Here is a 15963-nt window from a genome sequence, read left to right as displayed (position 1 = left end):
CTATGGAGTCAAATTACCAAAGAACTTAAAAACTAAAATCATGTAATCATTTTAGTTTACAACTGCAATACTTGCAAGCAAATAGGCCCATAGTGCTTTTTCTAATGTAGCCAATAGCATTGTCACAAGATATATCCCCTCAAATTATAAGCTTTTAAGAACAACATAGCCTCTTTTTAAACTTTATGGGTACCATAGAATCTTGGTTTATGTTTAAAGGCCATCAAATGTGATGTTGCGCATAAAAAATAAAATTTACATTTCAAATCATATCCAAGAGGTGATCATGATGGTCGATTCAAATTAAGTGGTTAAGTAATCAGCAACAAAGCACCATTATGTAAGGCTGCAAGAACACTAATTAAGGCCCATTACCCTTTTCTTTTACTCATTGTATTGCTCACACACTGAAATTTGAAAGAAGGTGAGGATAATGAATATTTTATAAAGAATAGGGTTAGATAACTAACATTTTATAGGTTGCAGTCATCACAAAGAACTTCATCATAACAAGGCTTTTGGTGTTCAACTAATTTCGGAAGCTAAGATGCTAGTTGTAGGATAGACTCGATTTGCATCAATACTTATCATGCTTAGAATATTTAAAAACATAAAGGCCTACAAAACATAGTGACAAGAGAAACATGCATCGAAAAGACAATGAATAAGATCCCAAGTTGCAAAGAAGACACAAGATAATTTTTCATGAGGCAAATAGATAGTATTTTCTTTATAGAGCCTACATATTGAATGGTAATATTAAATGATACAAATAAGCCTTTTCTACACCTTGTGTATGCCATATGGGATTGTAAAATTGACACAGAAAAGAGAATAACGAAAAGTCAACATTATGTAACATGGTGTACAACAAAACTTCGAAATGCTGGAATAAAAGCATCATGATCTTCATTGATTAGAGTTAATCTTTGTTTATCAACTATCAATAGTTAAAGAATTTAATTATTAGATGAATTTTTGGATAGGTTTTATAATCATTCTTGGCTAACTGCTCCAAATTGTGTTGGTCCACATGAATCTATGCAAATATCAAATGAGAAGAAAATTCAAATGAAAATATCAAATGAAGAGCCATTGTCCAAGTACTGCATTTGAAGTGTGCTAATTTCTTTGCAGGCGGTGGTTGTTCTGCAAAACATTACACATAACTAATGTGGGCTTGGTAGACCGAGAGACTGTGGAAAACTTATCATTGTCTCACAATCATAAAGCTTGGCTTCCAGATAGTTAACACAACCATTCACCGCATTTTATGTAAATGACATTGAAGTACATACTTTTTACAACAAATTTTCCCGAGAGAAACATCTCACCTCTGCACACCATTCTTTGCCTTCCATCTAGAAAGAACTTAGAAAATTATTAGACATTTGTGGGGACTTGAACAATGCAATGAATGGTATTGAAATGTTTGAAGTAGCAAATCTCTCACCATTGATGAGCCGAATCTACAAACTATGTTTTATTTTTTCTGATGGTTATTGAAGAGGATATTGGTGTATATAGCAATGATAATCGCAATGTTGAGTGCGTTAGATTAAATTGGTGAAACATCAATACCTTCAAATTTTCTGCGATTAGTTTAAAGATTATATCTTTTTAAAAAAAATTGAAAACAATATATAATCATTAATGCTAATGGTAGTGTGGTGTTCATATTCAAATACACCTAATAAATATAATAAGATGCAATTGTAGTTAAATTATAGCTAATTTTCTTTTGGTGATCCTTACGCTTTTAAAAAAATATATATGATATTATATTTAGGGCTGTCAAAATGGCTCATTATTAGCTAACAACTCGTGTTCGGAAACTCATGTGCAGCTCGTTCGCTAAGTTAACGAGTCGAACGCAAACAAAGATTTGCTCATGTTCGGCCTGTTTTTGCTCAAAATATATATATTTTAAGTAGTATTTTTAAAAAAATTAACTAACAACAAGGCAACAAATAGTTATAATCAATTAAAAGTATTAATTAACAGAATAGCATAAAATTTATTAAATTATATTCAAATAATGTTTTAAAATATAAACAATAATTTTTAAATCTTGTCCCAACTCTTACGTGATTAGGGTTGTCAAAACGACTCATGTCCCAACTCTTACGTGATTAGGGTTGTCAAAACAACTCTTTTGTTCGTGAACAACTCTGCCCGTGTTCGGCTCGCTAAGCAAATAAGTCGAACACGAACACACTTTTTGAGCTTGAAATATAAACAAGGCTCAGCTCGTGTTTGGCTCGCTTACACCCCTAATTAAATTTCATTGTTTATGCTCTTTAATAAAATATAATGATATCAAGAGCTCTAATTACACATTTTATATAAATAATGTATAAGGAAATGCATGTATTGTATCATATTTCTAAAGGTTGTCATCACATTATTTGTCCTCCAGTCCCTAAAAATTATATATCTTAGGATCAATGTAGAACAGAAGACATAAACATGCTTACATGCAAATAAACAATAAAAACTTAAATAAATGCAAATATTAAATCATTGGAGTCCAAACATTAAGTTAAAGCAAAATATGCATGCCGACCTAAAACAAAATAGATCAAAATGGTGAGTGAAACTAAACATAAGTCTAAATGCAAGACTCAAACCTATGATACACAGTAATATAAGTTCAGCCTGTATTAAATAAACTATTTTGTAAACCCAAATAAAAGTTATATTTAAAATGATTATGAATTCAAGTCTTGTATCTGTTTATCATAATTTATTATTATAACGGTTGGATTCTCTTATAAAAAGAAAAGCCAAAAGGTATGGCCATACAAATACACAATCAAACCCAAAAGTGCTGACTGGGATATCGATTGAAAACATTATATTGATTTTTTTAGAACTAATTTAGTTTCATGTCTGAAATATCTACAATGAAAGTGATTTATGTCAAGACAATTAATGAAAAAATCTAGAGAGAGCAAAGAAATGATTTTTCTTCTTTAAGATGGTGAATCATATGCGGGTCAAACTATGAAGCCTAGAGCCCTTTACCACGTGGATATAGCGTCGTTCGTAATAAAACAAAGAAATGATCTTCATATTACTTAAGAAAGTATGCATAAATTTATCTATTAAATATATAACGAAGCTATTAAGAATATTTATGATAGAGCATTGACTAGTCCATACTTGCCAATGACAAATAGCACATCACAGTTCAAGTTAACTATGAAGCTATACAGCATAAAGCATGACTGAATACACGCTATTTTAAAAATAAAACTGGTCATTTTGAACATGATATGAATTAAAATGCAGCTCAATATGACATATTAGATTTTAAAATAAATTATTCATGATACTAAAATAAATAAACAATAAAATTGATGCCTAGGCGCAAGTACACAACTACTTAAAATTCAAAGCACTACTTTTTTTTGCAGATCGAATATTTTCTTTAAAACAACAAACTAATCACCTTGAGAATAATCATCATAAGTCAAAATAGCCTCATCTCTTTCTTCATAACCATCATCATTATCTTTAACACATACTTTTATTCCACATAGTATGCTCAATTGAAAGAGGGTTAATCTTAAATGAAGATTCATTCTCTTTTTCTTTAGATTAATCACAAATACTGTGTAGTTTCTTTCGTCAACAAAACCAGCATTTACAAAGATTACATATTTTCATGTTGAATCTTTCCTTTTGAACTATTTTTTATATTTTTTTATATCTATAATAGATAACTAATAATATAAATAATACAAGCGCAAAAAAAAGCTCATTGTACATGAAAAATTGGATAATTATGCATAATATATTATTATTACAAGAAAATTTGTAGAGAAAAATGTAGGCTTGCATCTTCCAAGAAATTAACTCAAATTCTAAAGCATGCATTTTTAAACTAACTGCAAGACATACTTTTTTTTGCATGGTTTTTTTTATTTTTTTTTCTAACTTATAAAACAGCAAACAAAATACAACTATAAATAGTGCAAAGAAATTGTGCCTAGGGCATGCAAGCCAATAGTTAAAGCCTTTGTACAAGGGCGTCAAGACCAAGCCCTTCTTCTCCTTCGTTGAAACCTTAAAAAACTTTGTGCATTGAAAGCGAGAGTGGTGTTGTTCGTGTGTCAAAATTAAAAGGAGTTGCACATGTCAAAGTTAAGATTTATAGTCCTCAATGAGAGGTCTCGCATCAGTATGTGTTGAAGGTAAGTGGTAAAACTGAAAGCAATTTGTATGTTAAAGGCATAAGTTGCATGTGTGTATGTCGAAGGCAAGACTAAGGACCACATGAACTATCAAAGACTAAGAGCCTCGTCATTTGTGTATTAAAGAAATGAGCAAATGTGTAGGCAGTGTAGTTACGCAGCCCTAATAAATCACACATTAAAAATAGAAAAACTAAAAAAATTATAACATTAAATTTAAACCTCTAATTCAACAAAATTATAGCACATCCCAACCAATTCCTAAGTATTTACATATCTAATACCAAAAAATACTGTTTACATGTATACCGCCCAAACCATTCATATCAAAAAAATGCAACAATTTAAACTAAAAAAATTAAAATACACCTTTTTTATGCATATGTGAAGTGGCATACATTAAGGAATTTGAAGTTCAGGTGTCAGACATGTAAATACAAAGGAATTGAGTGGCATGTATGTAAATCTTCCAAAATTATAATAGCATGAGCTACAAGGCCTATAGGCTATAGCCCACACATGACGCACGTACACTCACAAATTTACCCCCCTGCCTTACCAAGCAAATGCATGAGATGCACCGGACTGCGCTATGAGCAATGGTGCACACTGTTTGACTATTTACACCAATTGACTATTATCGTTGGATAACCTGGGAGTTATCAATTTGTAGGTTTAAGAAAATAGTAGACAGTTTTTTTCTTTTATATTGATTATGAAAAGAAGCATAAAAATATATATTCAAAAGAAAGTTGTGTGAATTACAATTTTGTTGACATAAATAAGTGAAAAATTAAAATTAGAAAATTTTTGAAAGAAAGAAGCCTCTTAAACAGTCATCGATAGACTAAGTGCATGATATAATTTTAACGAAAAGGAAGTTAACAATCATCAGTCAATATTATTAGAAGATATCCTGATGTCTGAGAGTTGGGTTTAAAAAACTTGAATTTATCATGCACAAGAATGGAGATATGGACTAAAATATAACTTTCAAGGTTAAGATCAGATGATTAAAATAGATGAGTTGGAAGTTTTGTGTGATATGAGGATACCATAAGATACCAAAAACTCAAAAAGATAAATTTTATAAGACAATAATTAAATTGAAATTGTTACAAAGATTTAAATGTTGAACTGCTAAAAAATCATTGATATTTGAATGTGACATTAAATATAATATTAAGGATATGTGGCAAAAAAAGAAAAGATATATTATAAAATTATTGTATTACAGAAAAGAAAAAGTGGTATATATTAAAAAAATAAATAAATAAGGTAACTGCAACAAACTAAAGTGCGTTGAACATAAACAACAAAAAATAGAAAATGTGCCTATTAGATAAATTGACAAACCTATTGTCAAAATATTAGAAGGGAAAAAGAACGGACATAAGGATATATGGCAAGAAGTTGTTCGAAATTTTTTTTAAAAGGTGCATTTAATACATCAAATAATGCTCAATGCAAAGAATTAAAAAATGAGTACTCAAATAGGTTGGACTAATGATGATGATGATTCTCAGACATTTTATCATCTATTTTCTTATTTAAAATATATTGAGTTTATTTAAATCCCCCATTGAGGCGACGAGTAAAACAATCAAGTTCTACCTGCTCTTTTTTTCTTCTATAAGTTTCTCCTCAAAGTCTTATTCGACAACCCAACATGCCATTGATACCACACCAAAAAGATCATCAATTCCATCTCAGGCCTTTCCTAACACTCGAACTGCCTCCAACACAGGTTCGGCGGCACCATCCACCTCCATATTCTTAGATGTCGGAATTGATCTCAAGGGTGGGTGAGTACCGAGGTTGGTTGATATCTTTAGAAACAAGCAAAGGTGCTTGAGGAAATCAAGTTAGTACTTCAAAACTATCCTCTCTCATGAGTCCCAAGAACCGACTCTTGAGCTTAGGATCATATTTGAATCACTTATTCTTCAAAATTCGATGGAAATAAATATAATTTTTGAACTTCAATATCAAACATGATAACAAATATCAAAATAAACATTGAATAGAGAAATAAAATTTTACCTTTCTACATGTTCACAAACACTAAATCAACTTCATATCTTTAAAATAATACATAACACAGCTCATTATTCACTTGCAAAAAGATATTTTCATTAAAGCTCTCATTTAATAATTTCCAAGAAAAATATTCATATAATTCTTTGATCTCTTCATATTAAAAAAAACACATTATCATCACTATTGAGCAAAATTATAAACCTTTAATCTGTAGCAAGCAATCTCTTATAGCTCATTTTTTCTTCAAAAGCACTTAGCTTGTTATATAAACAATTAAAATTGTAGCTTTTACTTCAGCTAATAACCTTTTTGAATGGTTGTTAACTTCCTTATACCTACACTAAATATTTAAACAATGTATTATTATAAAACCCATGACCTTCAATGTAATATCAAAACAACCCCTTAGATATTAAAATCGGTGACATGCAATATTTTAATAAATTTTAAGATTACTTCATCGTTTGATGGACATCTCAAATTTCTTCAAACGAATGGTTCCAAATATGTTAGAAGATATTCTTATTTTTTTAATGTAGCGCCCCTTAAATGGCCTGGAATTACATACTTGGGTTTCTGTAATGTTTAGAGTATAGTCTATAACTAAAGTAGATGCTACAAGGTAAAGCAACACTTTTAAGTGAGCTCCAATACACCATAGTAACAAATATTAATGTTGATGCTCATTGTACGTAGTACAATCTTTATTTAAAGACCATATAAAAGGGTTGACACAAAACAGGAGAGGGAGAAATTACACACATATACAGGGAGAAAGATGCTCATTCTAATAAAAGCTGGAATCAAACCTTCTTTTTAATAGTTTTTTTATATTAAATGGAATTTATCATATCTATTTTGTATAGGTCCTTCAAAAATCCCATCTCAAAGTAATTCTACAAGGCATTCCAAGCGGTTTATAGGAAATAGTACGACTACTACGCATCAAACTACGTAATACCTTAAAAATATACATAAAACAACAATTTTGAAAACATCACTCAGTCCTTTTACAAGTTTCATGTCTTTCAACCTTTTTTTATAAATTCTACATTTAAAGACTCCCCTTAAACTTCAATCGAACAGGGTTAAGAAAACATGGTTCATTAGCACTTCAATAAGCACCAGTCACCCAATATAAAGCATATTTGAGACTTTAAAACGTGATAGAATTAATCCATGAAACAAACATAAAAAATTAAAATAATAATTTATTTTCCTTGTGGAATCCATTCCTCTTCAAATTGGGTTCTGAACTGATTCTTATCTTCAATTATAAATGAACTAAAACATGATTGCAAATGAAAATTTTGCAATTTCACACTACAAATCCAGGCCCCAACCTAAACGTCATTCCCTTCTAAGCACATAATAGCTTAATATTTTAATCAATGCATAATTAGTACGGATGCATGCAATATAGCTAACTTGAGTTTCCAAGACCCCTCCAAAAAACATTATAGGTAAAAAGCTTTACAGTTATATCTTAATATTTGGCGATAGTTACATACATAGCACTCGAAAAATTTTTATTTACAAAACTAGCATCCAGGTGATTTTTTTAACTGCCAAATTGATGCATTTATGCATGCCACAATCAAACAAATATGGATTTGATAAAAATGAAAATATAGGTTGGGATTTTATAGTATTTTTTTATATTTAAGTTAGATGTGAAACATGGATGAAAGGGGCTCTAGTTCTGTAAATTGCAATGTTTCTATCTCTATCTATGCATTTTCCTTATACATGAAACATTAACCACTGTCTTGCATAATAACTTTACCTGAGCAGCAGCTGAAGCATCAGCTGAATTTTTAGGGTCTGCCCAACTAACAGTGGGGGAGCTTCCATCAATCTTAAAACTTGACCTTGACATTTTCTGCCGTGCATAATCAGCGCATGCATTGTTGTAGTACTCAACAAATACAAAACCGCGATTACGGCTTGGGTTTTGTGGGTCCTGCAATAGAGTTTCAAAAGAATTTGGGCAAGATTCTCACTGGTTGAAATCTTAAAAGAGGAAAAGATTGCTGAAATCTTAAAAAAGGAAAAGGTTACTGAAATCTTAAAAGATTAAAAGGTTACCTTAAAACATTCAATGTTTTCAACTCCAGGACCATTCTCCTCAAGTATTCTCCTCAATTCTTCCTCTGCCAAATTCTTTGGGACATTTCCAATAAACAATCTGTGTTTAACTTGTGATAAAGAACATCTCAATGTTTTCCCCTGAAAAGGTAGAGTCAAAGAAACCACACAAAAGTAAAATATAAAAATAAGTAAAAAAAAAATACTTTTAGAGCTATGAGAGAACAGGGCCAGCGAAATAGAACACTACCTTAAACTCTTTGTCCTGGATCTCTTCAACGGCCATCTGTGCAGCATCCTTCGTTGTGAATACAATGAAAGCAAAGCCTTTGTTTTCCTTTTTATCCTTATCTTTTACTAGTCGCACCTGAAGCACCAAAAATATTACACTATTTCCGGAGTAGCAGCAGATGTAGCTCAGGAAATAGAATCATTGTTACCTCATAAATTTCACCAAAGGATTCACAAAGATCTCTCAGCTCTTCCTCTGTTGCATCACGTGGAAGGCCGCCAATAAAAACTTCTGATCCATGCGGAGGAAGAGCCAGCAGTTCAGCATGTTTCTGCCTTTCTTCTTCATCAATACCCCCAGCAGTGGTATCTTCGTCCTTCAAAGGGCTAGAAGTATTATTTAGCTCATCAGATGATGAAACTTTATCGTTGCCTTCACCTTCAGATTCATGAAATTCTTCATGATACTCATCGTGTTCCTCATTTTCATTGTACTCATCCCTTACTCTCCGGTATCCATCTTCCTCTCCGGCGTCTTCATCATCCATCATATCTTCAATGTCATTGTCCCCATCAAGGTCAATCTGCTCGTCTGCCTCCACCGAAGCATGGTGCTCAGCCATGACTCTTTCTTATCGAGATAACCTAAAAAATGAGGCCGTGGGTGTTGACAACAAAACTCAGAGGTGTCGCAAGACTTTAGATTCAAGTTAATGTGTGAGGAATGGAATTAAGAAAGTAAGATACAAATTTCTAATGTATGTCATTCTAAAGTAACATCTTTAGCTGAAATAACAAAATCAGATCCTAACAATTTTAAGGAGTCCAAAGCCAGCAAATCCTCAACTTCATTAAGAGAGTATTTCAAAGTTTTTTTATTATTCAGCTTTCATGAACAAAATCCATAAGTTCGTGTACTTGTGAAGTGAGATTTAAGTGGCAATTAACAACAAACTTGCGCCATCCACCAACCTCCAACAGCTTTATCATCCAGTCCGTATAAATTAAGTACCATTATCTTGATCTCTAACCCTTACGATATTCAATTCAATTTCTCCTTAAACTGAGATCGTCTTGCTCTCACAATAATCACGAAAAAAAAAACAAAAAAAAACCCAATTTTAGAATAAACCGTTGTCACATTGCTGCGGGATGGCGATAAACACTCCAAATCCTACAGATGATTGTCCGCTCAAAAACAAATTTTTCCCCAGCTACCACGCCGGTTGGAAAGCGAACCCTAGCAAAACAATGACCAAGCTCACGGATCATCCATAGGACACATCAAATCCACACAAACCTCCCAAAACAAAGAAATACACGAGGATATGAGACAGCCAGCATCGGAAAAATAAACCCAGCCGAGGAAATAGGAAAACCCTAACTTCAAACTCAACGGCAAGATGCAAACTTACCCATCTCAGAATCCTTTGGCCTGGAAAACGTTGTAAGAAATAGATGGACGGAAGAGAATGGATGGAGGAAAAAGGTAGAGAAATTAGAAGGATAAATCTTACAGGTCGAGATCCCGCTCGCTCTCGGTTAGGAGGAGAGTTAGAGAGAGAACGGCAGGGTCCTCCGGCTGAATAACTAGTTGCAGTTGAAGACAGACCCTCTTATAAGCCTGTCACGTGACTGGGATGCGAAAGGGCGATGCACAAACCCGTGCCGGGTTTTCTAGCATTGGATGATAAAAACCAGAGCCAAATCGGGGATCGATTAGGGCTGATAATAATCTTAATATAACAACCTACACCAGCATTCAATGCATGTAATATATAAGTTTTTATATTTACATGCCTGACACTTAAATATTTAATATAATATCAAAAATATTATTATGATTATTTTTTTTTAATTTGAATGTATATATATTCAATAAATTCGTAATAAAAAAATATTACAAATGTTGAAGTGTGCCCTATGACGACATGCTAATTATTCAGCGTCTTAACATTATATGAGACTCGAGCACATAGTTAGATAATAAAAAAGATGTTGGAGGAAATGCTACAAATTTTAATTGTAAAACCTTTGGAAATAGAAAAAATCATGGGGTGTCGCTCCGTTGAAATAATTTACTACGGATGTTGAATACATAGATTTGCTCTTCTCCTTAATTGAGGATAATAGAGTTACAAGTTTGAGCATTGTAAATGTAAAATAGTAGTTCATTAATAATAGTCATAGTCTAACTATCATGAATATAGTTTTCGGTAATAGCATGTTGCAAGAATCGGGTTGATTGTTATGGAGGTTGTAGTCTGTCATGAGTGTTGTAGATAATGACAACATTGTCATCTTATTGTATAGGTCATAGTTGAAAGTCATGGTGGTAGTTGGTCGTGTGAGCCATAGATGGTTGTTTCAATAGTATCGGTTGGCTACATGGGTCGTAATAGAAAGTTGTAGAAGTTATGTGTAACATAATTCGTTGTTAGTTTCATAAGTTGTAGTTATAAGTTGTGATGATGTTCATAGATCGCAATGGTTGGAGTCGGGAGTTGTACGAGTTGCAGATCATGTAGGCTTTAGTGCTGAGTTGTATAAAGTTCATAGGTCATAATGGTCAGAGTCGAGAGCTACGCGAGCTGTGAGTCATGGTTATGAGTAGTGATAATGTACGTTGCAAAGGCTGGATTCAAGAATTGCACTAGTTGTGGACTGTGTAAGTCGTATTTAGTCATGTAAGTCATAGAGGTAAGTTGTGATGATATTTGTAAGACGCATAAACTGGAGTCAGAAGCTACACGAGTTAAGAAGCACATAGATCATAGTCGGCCACATAGGTCGTAGTGACGAGAAATAATGACGTCTGTATATTGCAAAGATTGGACTCAAGAGCTGCATGAGATATGAACCTAGTGGGTCGTAGTTGTTCACGTAGGTCGTGGTGGTGGGCTACAGTGATAGTGCCTTAGGAGTCTGAAGATAATCATTGTCTTTGGGATGCTTTATTGTGTCGTCTTCATAAGGTGTTGCACGATACGTGAGGTGTGTTGTTATATTGTCATCAAGGTGTGTCATCACACCATATTCGGGGTGCATCTTTGCACCATCTTCGAGAAATGTCATTACACCATATTCTGGGTGCACTGTTATACTGTTTTAGGATGCGTCGTTGCACTATATTCATGGTGCACTGTAATACCATCTTTCGGATGTGTCGTTACACTATATGTGGAGAGCATTATTACACTGTCATCGGGGTGTGTCGTTGCACCGTATTCAGGATATATTATTACATCGTATTTAGGATGCATCATTTGCACTGCATAAAGGGGTGTGTTATTGCACGATCATTAAGACGTGTCGCTGCATTGTATTTGAGGTGTGTTGTTACATTATTTTTAGGAGGTGATGTTGAACCAGATGTGGGGTGCGTGTTGTTACATTATTTTTAGGAGGTGATGTTGAACCAAATGTGGGGTGCGTTATTACTAGGGTTGTTAAAAAAGCTCGTTGTTCGCGAACAGTTTTTGTTCGGTTTGTTAATGAGTTTATGTTCGATTCGTTTGATAAGTAAACGAGACGAATGTGAACAATTTTTTTCGTTTGGTAAGTTAAACGAACCAAACACGAACAGTGATGTGTTAGTTCGTGTTCGAATCGTTATTGTTCGAAACATAAAATAATTTAAAATAATTATATATAAAAAAATTATGATATTTTTAAAATAATAATTTTTTAAATTATAATAATATATTAATATATTATATTAGTAATATACTAATATAGATATTATATATTTATATAATATAAGTTATATAATTAATATAATATATTATTTATATATATTAATATTAGGGATGTCAAACTTGCTCGTCGTTCGCGAACAGCTCATGTTCGCCTCGTTCGTTAAGAAACGAACACGAACAGTGACTTCATGAACAATTTCAAACACGAGCTTATTTCAAACAAACTAAATTTCAAACGAACCGAACAAGAACACAAAATCTATTCGTTCGTGTTTGGTTCGTTTACACCCCTAATTATTACACTATCAGCGGGGTGTGTTATTACATTATTTTTGGATGCATTGTTACACTGTCATTGTGATGTATCATTGCATCGTATGTGAGTTATATTATTACACCATCTTCGGGAGATGTCAATACATTGTATTTTGAGTACGTTGTTACATGATATTTAGAAGATGTATTGCTCTAGTTTGTGTCGCTGCTCTACAATTTACGATGAGATTCTACAATGCACGTTGTGACTTCACATGGGACTTTGTTGCAGATAGCAGTGGCAACCAAATTATGGTCGACGATAGTTAGCAGCTGTAGAAGCGGAAGAAATCCGTCGGAATGGTGCAAAATGATGTTGAGCTTCGACTTCTACAAACTTCGGTCTTCTTTTGGCTCCAAGTCTAGTTCACATCTCAAGAAGAGATAGAGATCTATTTATAGAATCTAGATTGTAAATAATGAAAGAATCTAAACCACTATAATTGGATAATATGGGGAGGTTACCTCAATCAGACAGTGTTTTGTGGACATATAAGCTTCTTAATGATGTCAAATTTGAGTGATTATTGTTTTCGTCTTATCGTGACGCTCAATTTAACGATGACATGTTAGATTTGGAATCGGTTTTGACCTCCCAATGAAACCCTGAAAGCTTCAAAGCATGGTCTAGCGGTTTGATTTGACTCGAATTCTATAAGCTTCTTTATAGAATCCAGATTGTAAATAATGAAAGAATCTAAACCACTATAATTGGATAATATGGGGAGGTTACCTCAATCAGACAGTGTTTTGTTGACATATAAGCTTCTTAATGATGTCAAATTTGAGTGATTATTGTATTCGTCTTATCGTGACGCTCAATTTAACTACGACATGTTAGATTTGGAATCGGTTTTGACCTCCCAATGAAACACTGAAAGCTTCAAAGCATGGTCTAGCGGCTTGATTTGACTCGAATTAGACCAACTTTGCTATTGTTGGGTCCAATGAGTCGGTCAAAGTTTGAACATGTTACTTAAAGAATTGCCTAGAAATCTGTACTAATCACCTTGAGAGTTGTGACATACAATTTGAGATTTGCGTCAAATAATAAATTTATTGATGAAAAATCTGTTGCTCCCATATATTCAGACGTCGTTCTCAAATAGGTTGAAAATATATATCGAACAATCGAAAATTTTGAGTTGTTGATGCTTAAAAATGATTTAGGAGTTCAAAAGATGCAAAAAAAAAAAAATTAGGCATCTTGACAATCTTGAAAAAAAAGTTGCTTTATGTAGGCCTGATTTTAACAGTACTTTAGTGTCATAAATACGAGCGTTAAAATATTTACCATACTTAAGAAAAAAATTTATAATAATAATATAATATGTGTAATACTAAATATCTTAGTGTTGTATATGTAAATATACAAGTTGTTGTATTAGACCCATAAATATATAAAAATTACATGTTATGTAAGTAAATATTGCATCATTTTTTTCATTCATATGCTTAAAATTGCTTGATAAAAAACACCACATGCATGTAATGGTTTAATTCAGAAACTCTTTTGTATGGTAACAGAGTGATTTGACCGAGTTATACAGTTATAATTGGTGGTTGTTTGTGAATGAATTGAGTGGTAAGATGATAAATATGAATATTTGGATGTCAGATATGGAAACACAGAAGATAAGGGTGTGATGTATGTAAACTCTTACATTTGGGAAAATTTAATTATTCAGATTTGTCATAATATAATTTATTATAAATATTTTGGAAAGAAATTAGTATATATTTAGATTATAATAATAGAATCAATTGAGAAGATAAATAGAAAGAAATTTTTTTTTGGCTTTGATTGTCTTTAGAAAAGGATAATTATTTTTAGTTTAAAAATTTAAATTTCCTCAAAACATTTTTTTCTTTTTTTCCCAAATATATAAATAGGTCAAAAAGAAGATAAATAATGTGGAGTCCTCTGGCCTGCATCAAACGATTAACAGTATTTTATCAAAGAAAAAAAGCATCCCAGGCTTGCTAGGAGGCAATCAACAGGATCCACTGAAGAAAGAGATGTCAATCGGGCTTCTTTCAGGCGATCAACGAGATATTCCTTCGTATTGTTATCGCGTTTTTTTTTTCAAAAATAAGGTGAAGTCTCCTGCCTGCTAGCAAGCTATCAATGGGATCTAATTTCACGTTAATATCACACTTTATGGATGAAATTTTTTGCATTGTAGTCGCATTTTTTGTAGGGAATTTCCCACGTTGCTGTCACACTTTCTAGGGTAAATTTACTGTGATATTATTGTGTTTTGAATGAGATTTTCCGTGTCGTTGAGATGTTGATATCTTGGAAATCCTGTCTTCCCTGAAAATCAGCGGAAGCACCAAAATCTTAAGGAAATGATGCTGACAATATTTGAAGATATGCTGACTTGTTGTAGTCTATATATTGGTGTGTGTTAGTCTTTATAGCTTTTTAATCGCCCGATATGATATTTTTACATTGTGATAACATGTTTATTTTTACATCTTTCTCTTGGTTGATGCAATAAAAATATTGGTATACTTATGAGGTTGTTTTTACCTTTTCTCCCGAACTATGGTTGCTTGACCTGCTTTGCCTTTTTGGTTGGTTGCAAGATGTTGTTACCTAGCTTTTGAGTCGACGTTGCCTAACTTATGAGTTGTTTTTATAAATGTTTGACTTGTCCTAAATTGTTTAGTCAGAGTGCGTCCTCTTGATGACTGTAACTTGTAGCGGAAGAAGTCAATTGTAATCTACAAAGGGTATAAGACATGTTCTGAGTTGTATAATCGGAGATGCTCAACATCATTAACTTGTGTTCTAATTGATTCGAAAGAAAAAAAAAAACCATGAAGGACGTAGAATTTGTCCTAGGTTGTATGTGAGGCTGTAATCGGGTCGAGTCGAGCCGGGTACATCATTGTTCGGACTTAGCTTGGTATAACTATAAGTTGTTCATATTCGGCTTGAGCTTGTGTCAAGCTTTCATACATTGTTTAAGCTTCATTTCTTTAACTTTTTAAATGTTTGAACTTGATTTGTTTATGACAAGTGAACGAGTGTCTAGACGGGCTAAATATTCAAATTAAAATCTAAATTTTCATATAAAAAAATTTAGTGAATAACTTTGTAATTCTAGGGTGCGTTTGGGGAAGCGTATTCACAGTGGTGGTATTTTCAAATTGCCACCGGCTGTTTGGATTATGCGTTTTACAGGCGTTTTGGAAAACAAAGTTCCCTGTTTTCTATTAGACGCAGATCGCACGTAGAACCCCGCGCTCTGCGTTTTGTTCGAGCGAAAGATAATCGTTGTCCTTGCTCACGCTCTGCCTTAAGTGAACTTCCTCCCGGACGCAATTGACGAGCGAAACTTCCTTCGCCTTTCTTTCCACATTCCAAGAGCCACTAGAAAGCT

At 32.9% G+C, this 15963-nt stretch overlaps 1 protein-coding gene across 2 annotated transcripts in view; it reads right to left on the bottom strand.

Moving 5' to 3' along the window:
• LOC110020150 (heterogeneous nuclear ribonucleoprotein R) overlaps positions 1–10216 on the bottom strand; it is a 34780-nt gene extending 24564 nt beyond the window's left edge. The window contains exons 1-5 of one of the 2 annotated variants that reach the window (XM_020718150.1): positions 10076–10216; positions 8768–9203; positions 8578–8694; positions 8328–8468; positions 8026–8202 (exon numbers count right to left, since the gene is read on the bottom strand). In XM_020718150.1, coding sequence (XP_020573809.1) covers positions 8026–8202; positions 8328–8468; positions 8578–8694; positions 8768–9181 — 849 coding nt within the window. In that variant the 5' untranslated portion in view covers positions 9182–9203; positions 10076–10216. The other variant, XM_020718151.1, reaches the window with a different exon arrangement.
• Between the last annotated feature and the right edge of the window lie 5747 nt (positions 10217–15963).

Source organism: Phalaenopsis equestris, unplaced genomic scaffold (assembly GCF_001263595.1).
Source record: "Phalaenopsis equestris unplaced genomic scaffold, ASM126359v1 Scaffold000094, whole genome shotgun sequence".
Classification (NCBI taxonomy): domain Eukaryota; kingdom Viridiplantae; phylum Streptophyta; class Magnoliopsida; order Asparagales; family Orchidaceae; genus Phalaenopsis; species Phalaenopsis equestris.
The sequence above is the reverse complement of the archived record's forward strand: the minus strand, read 5'-3'. Positions and strand labels throughout refer to the sequence as shown.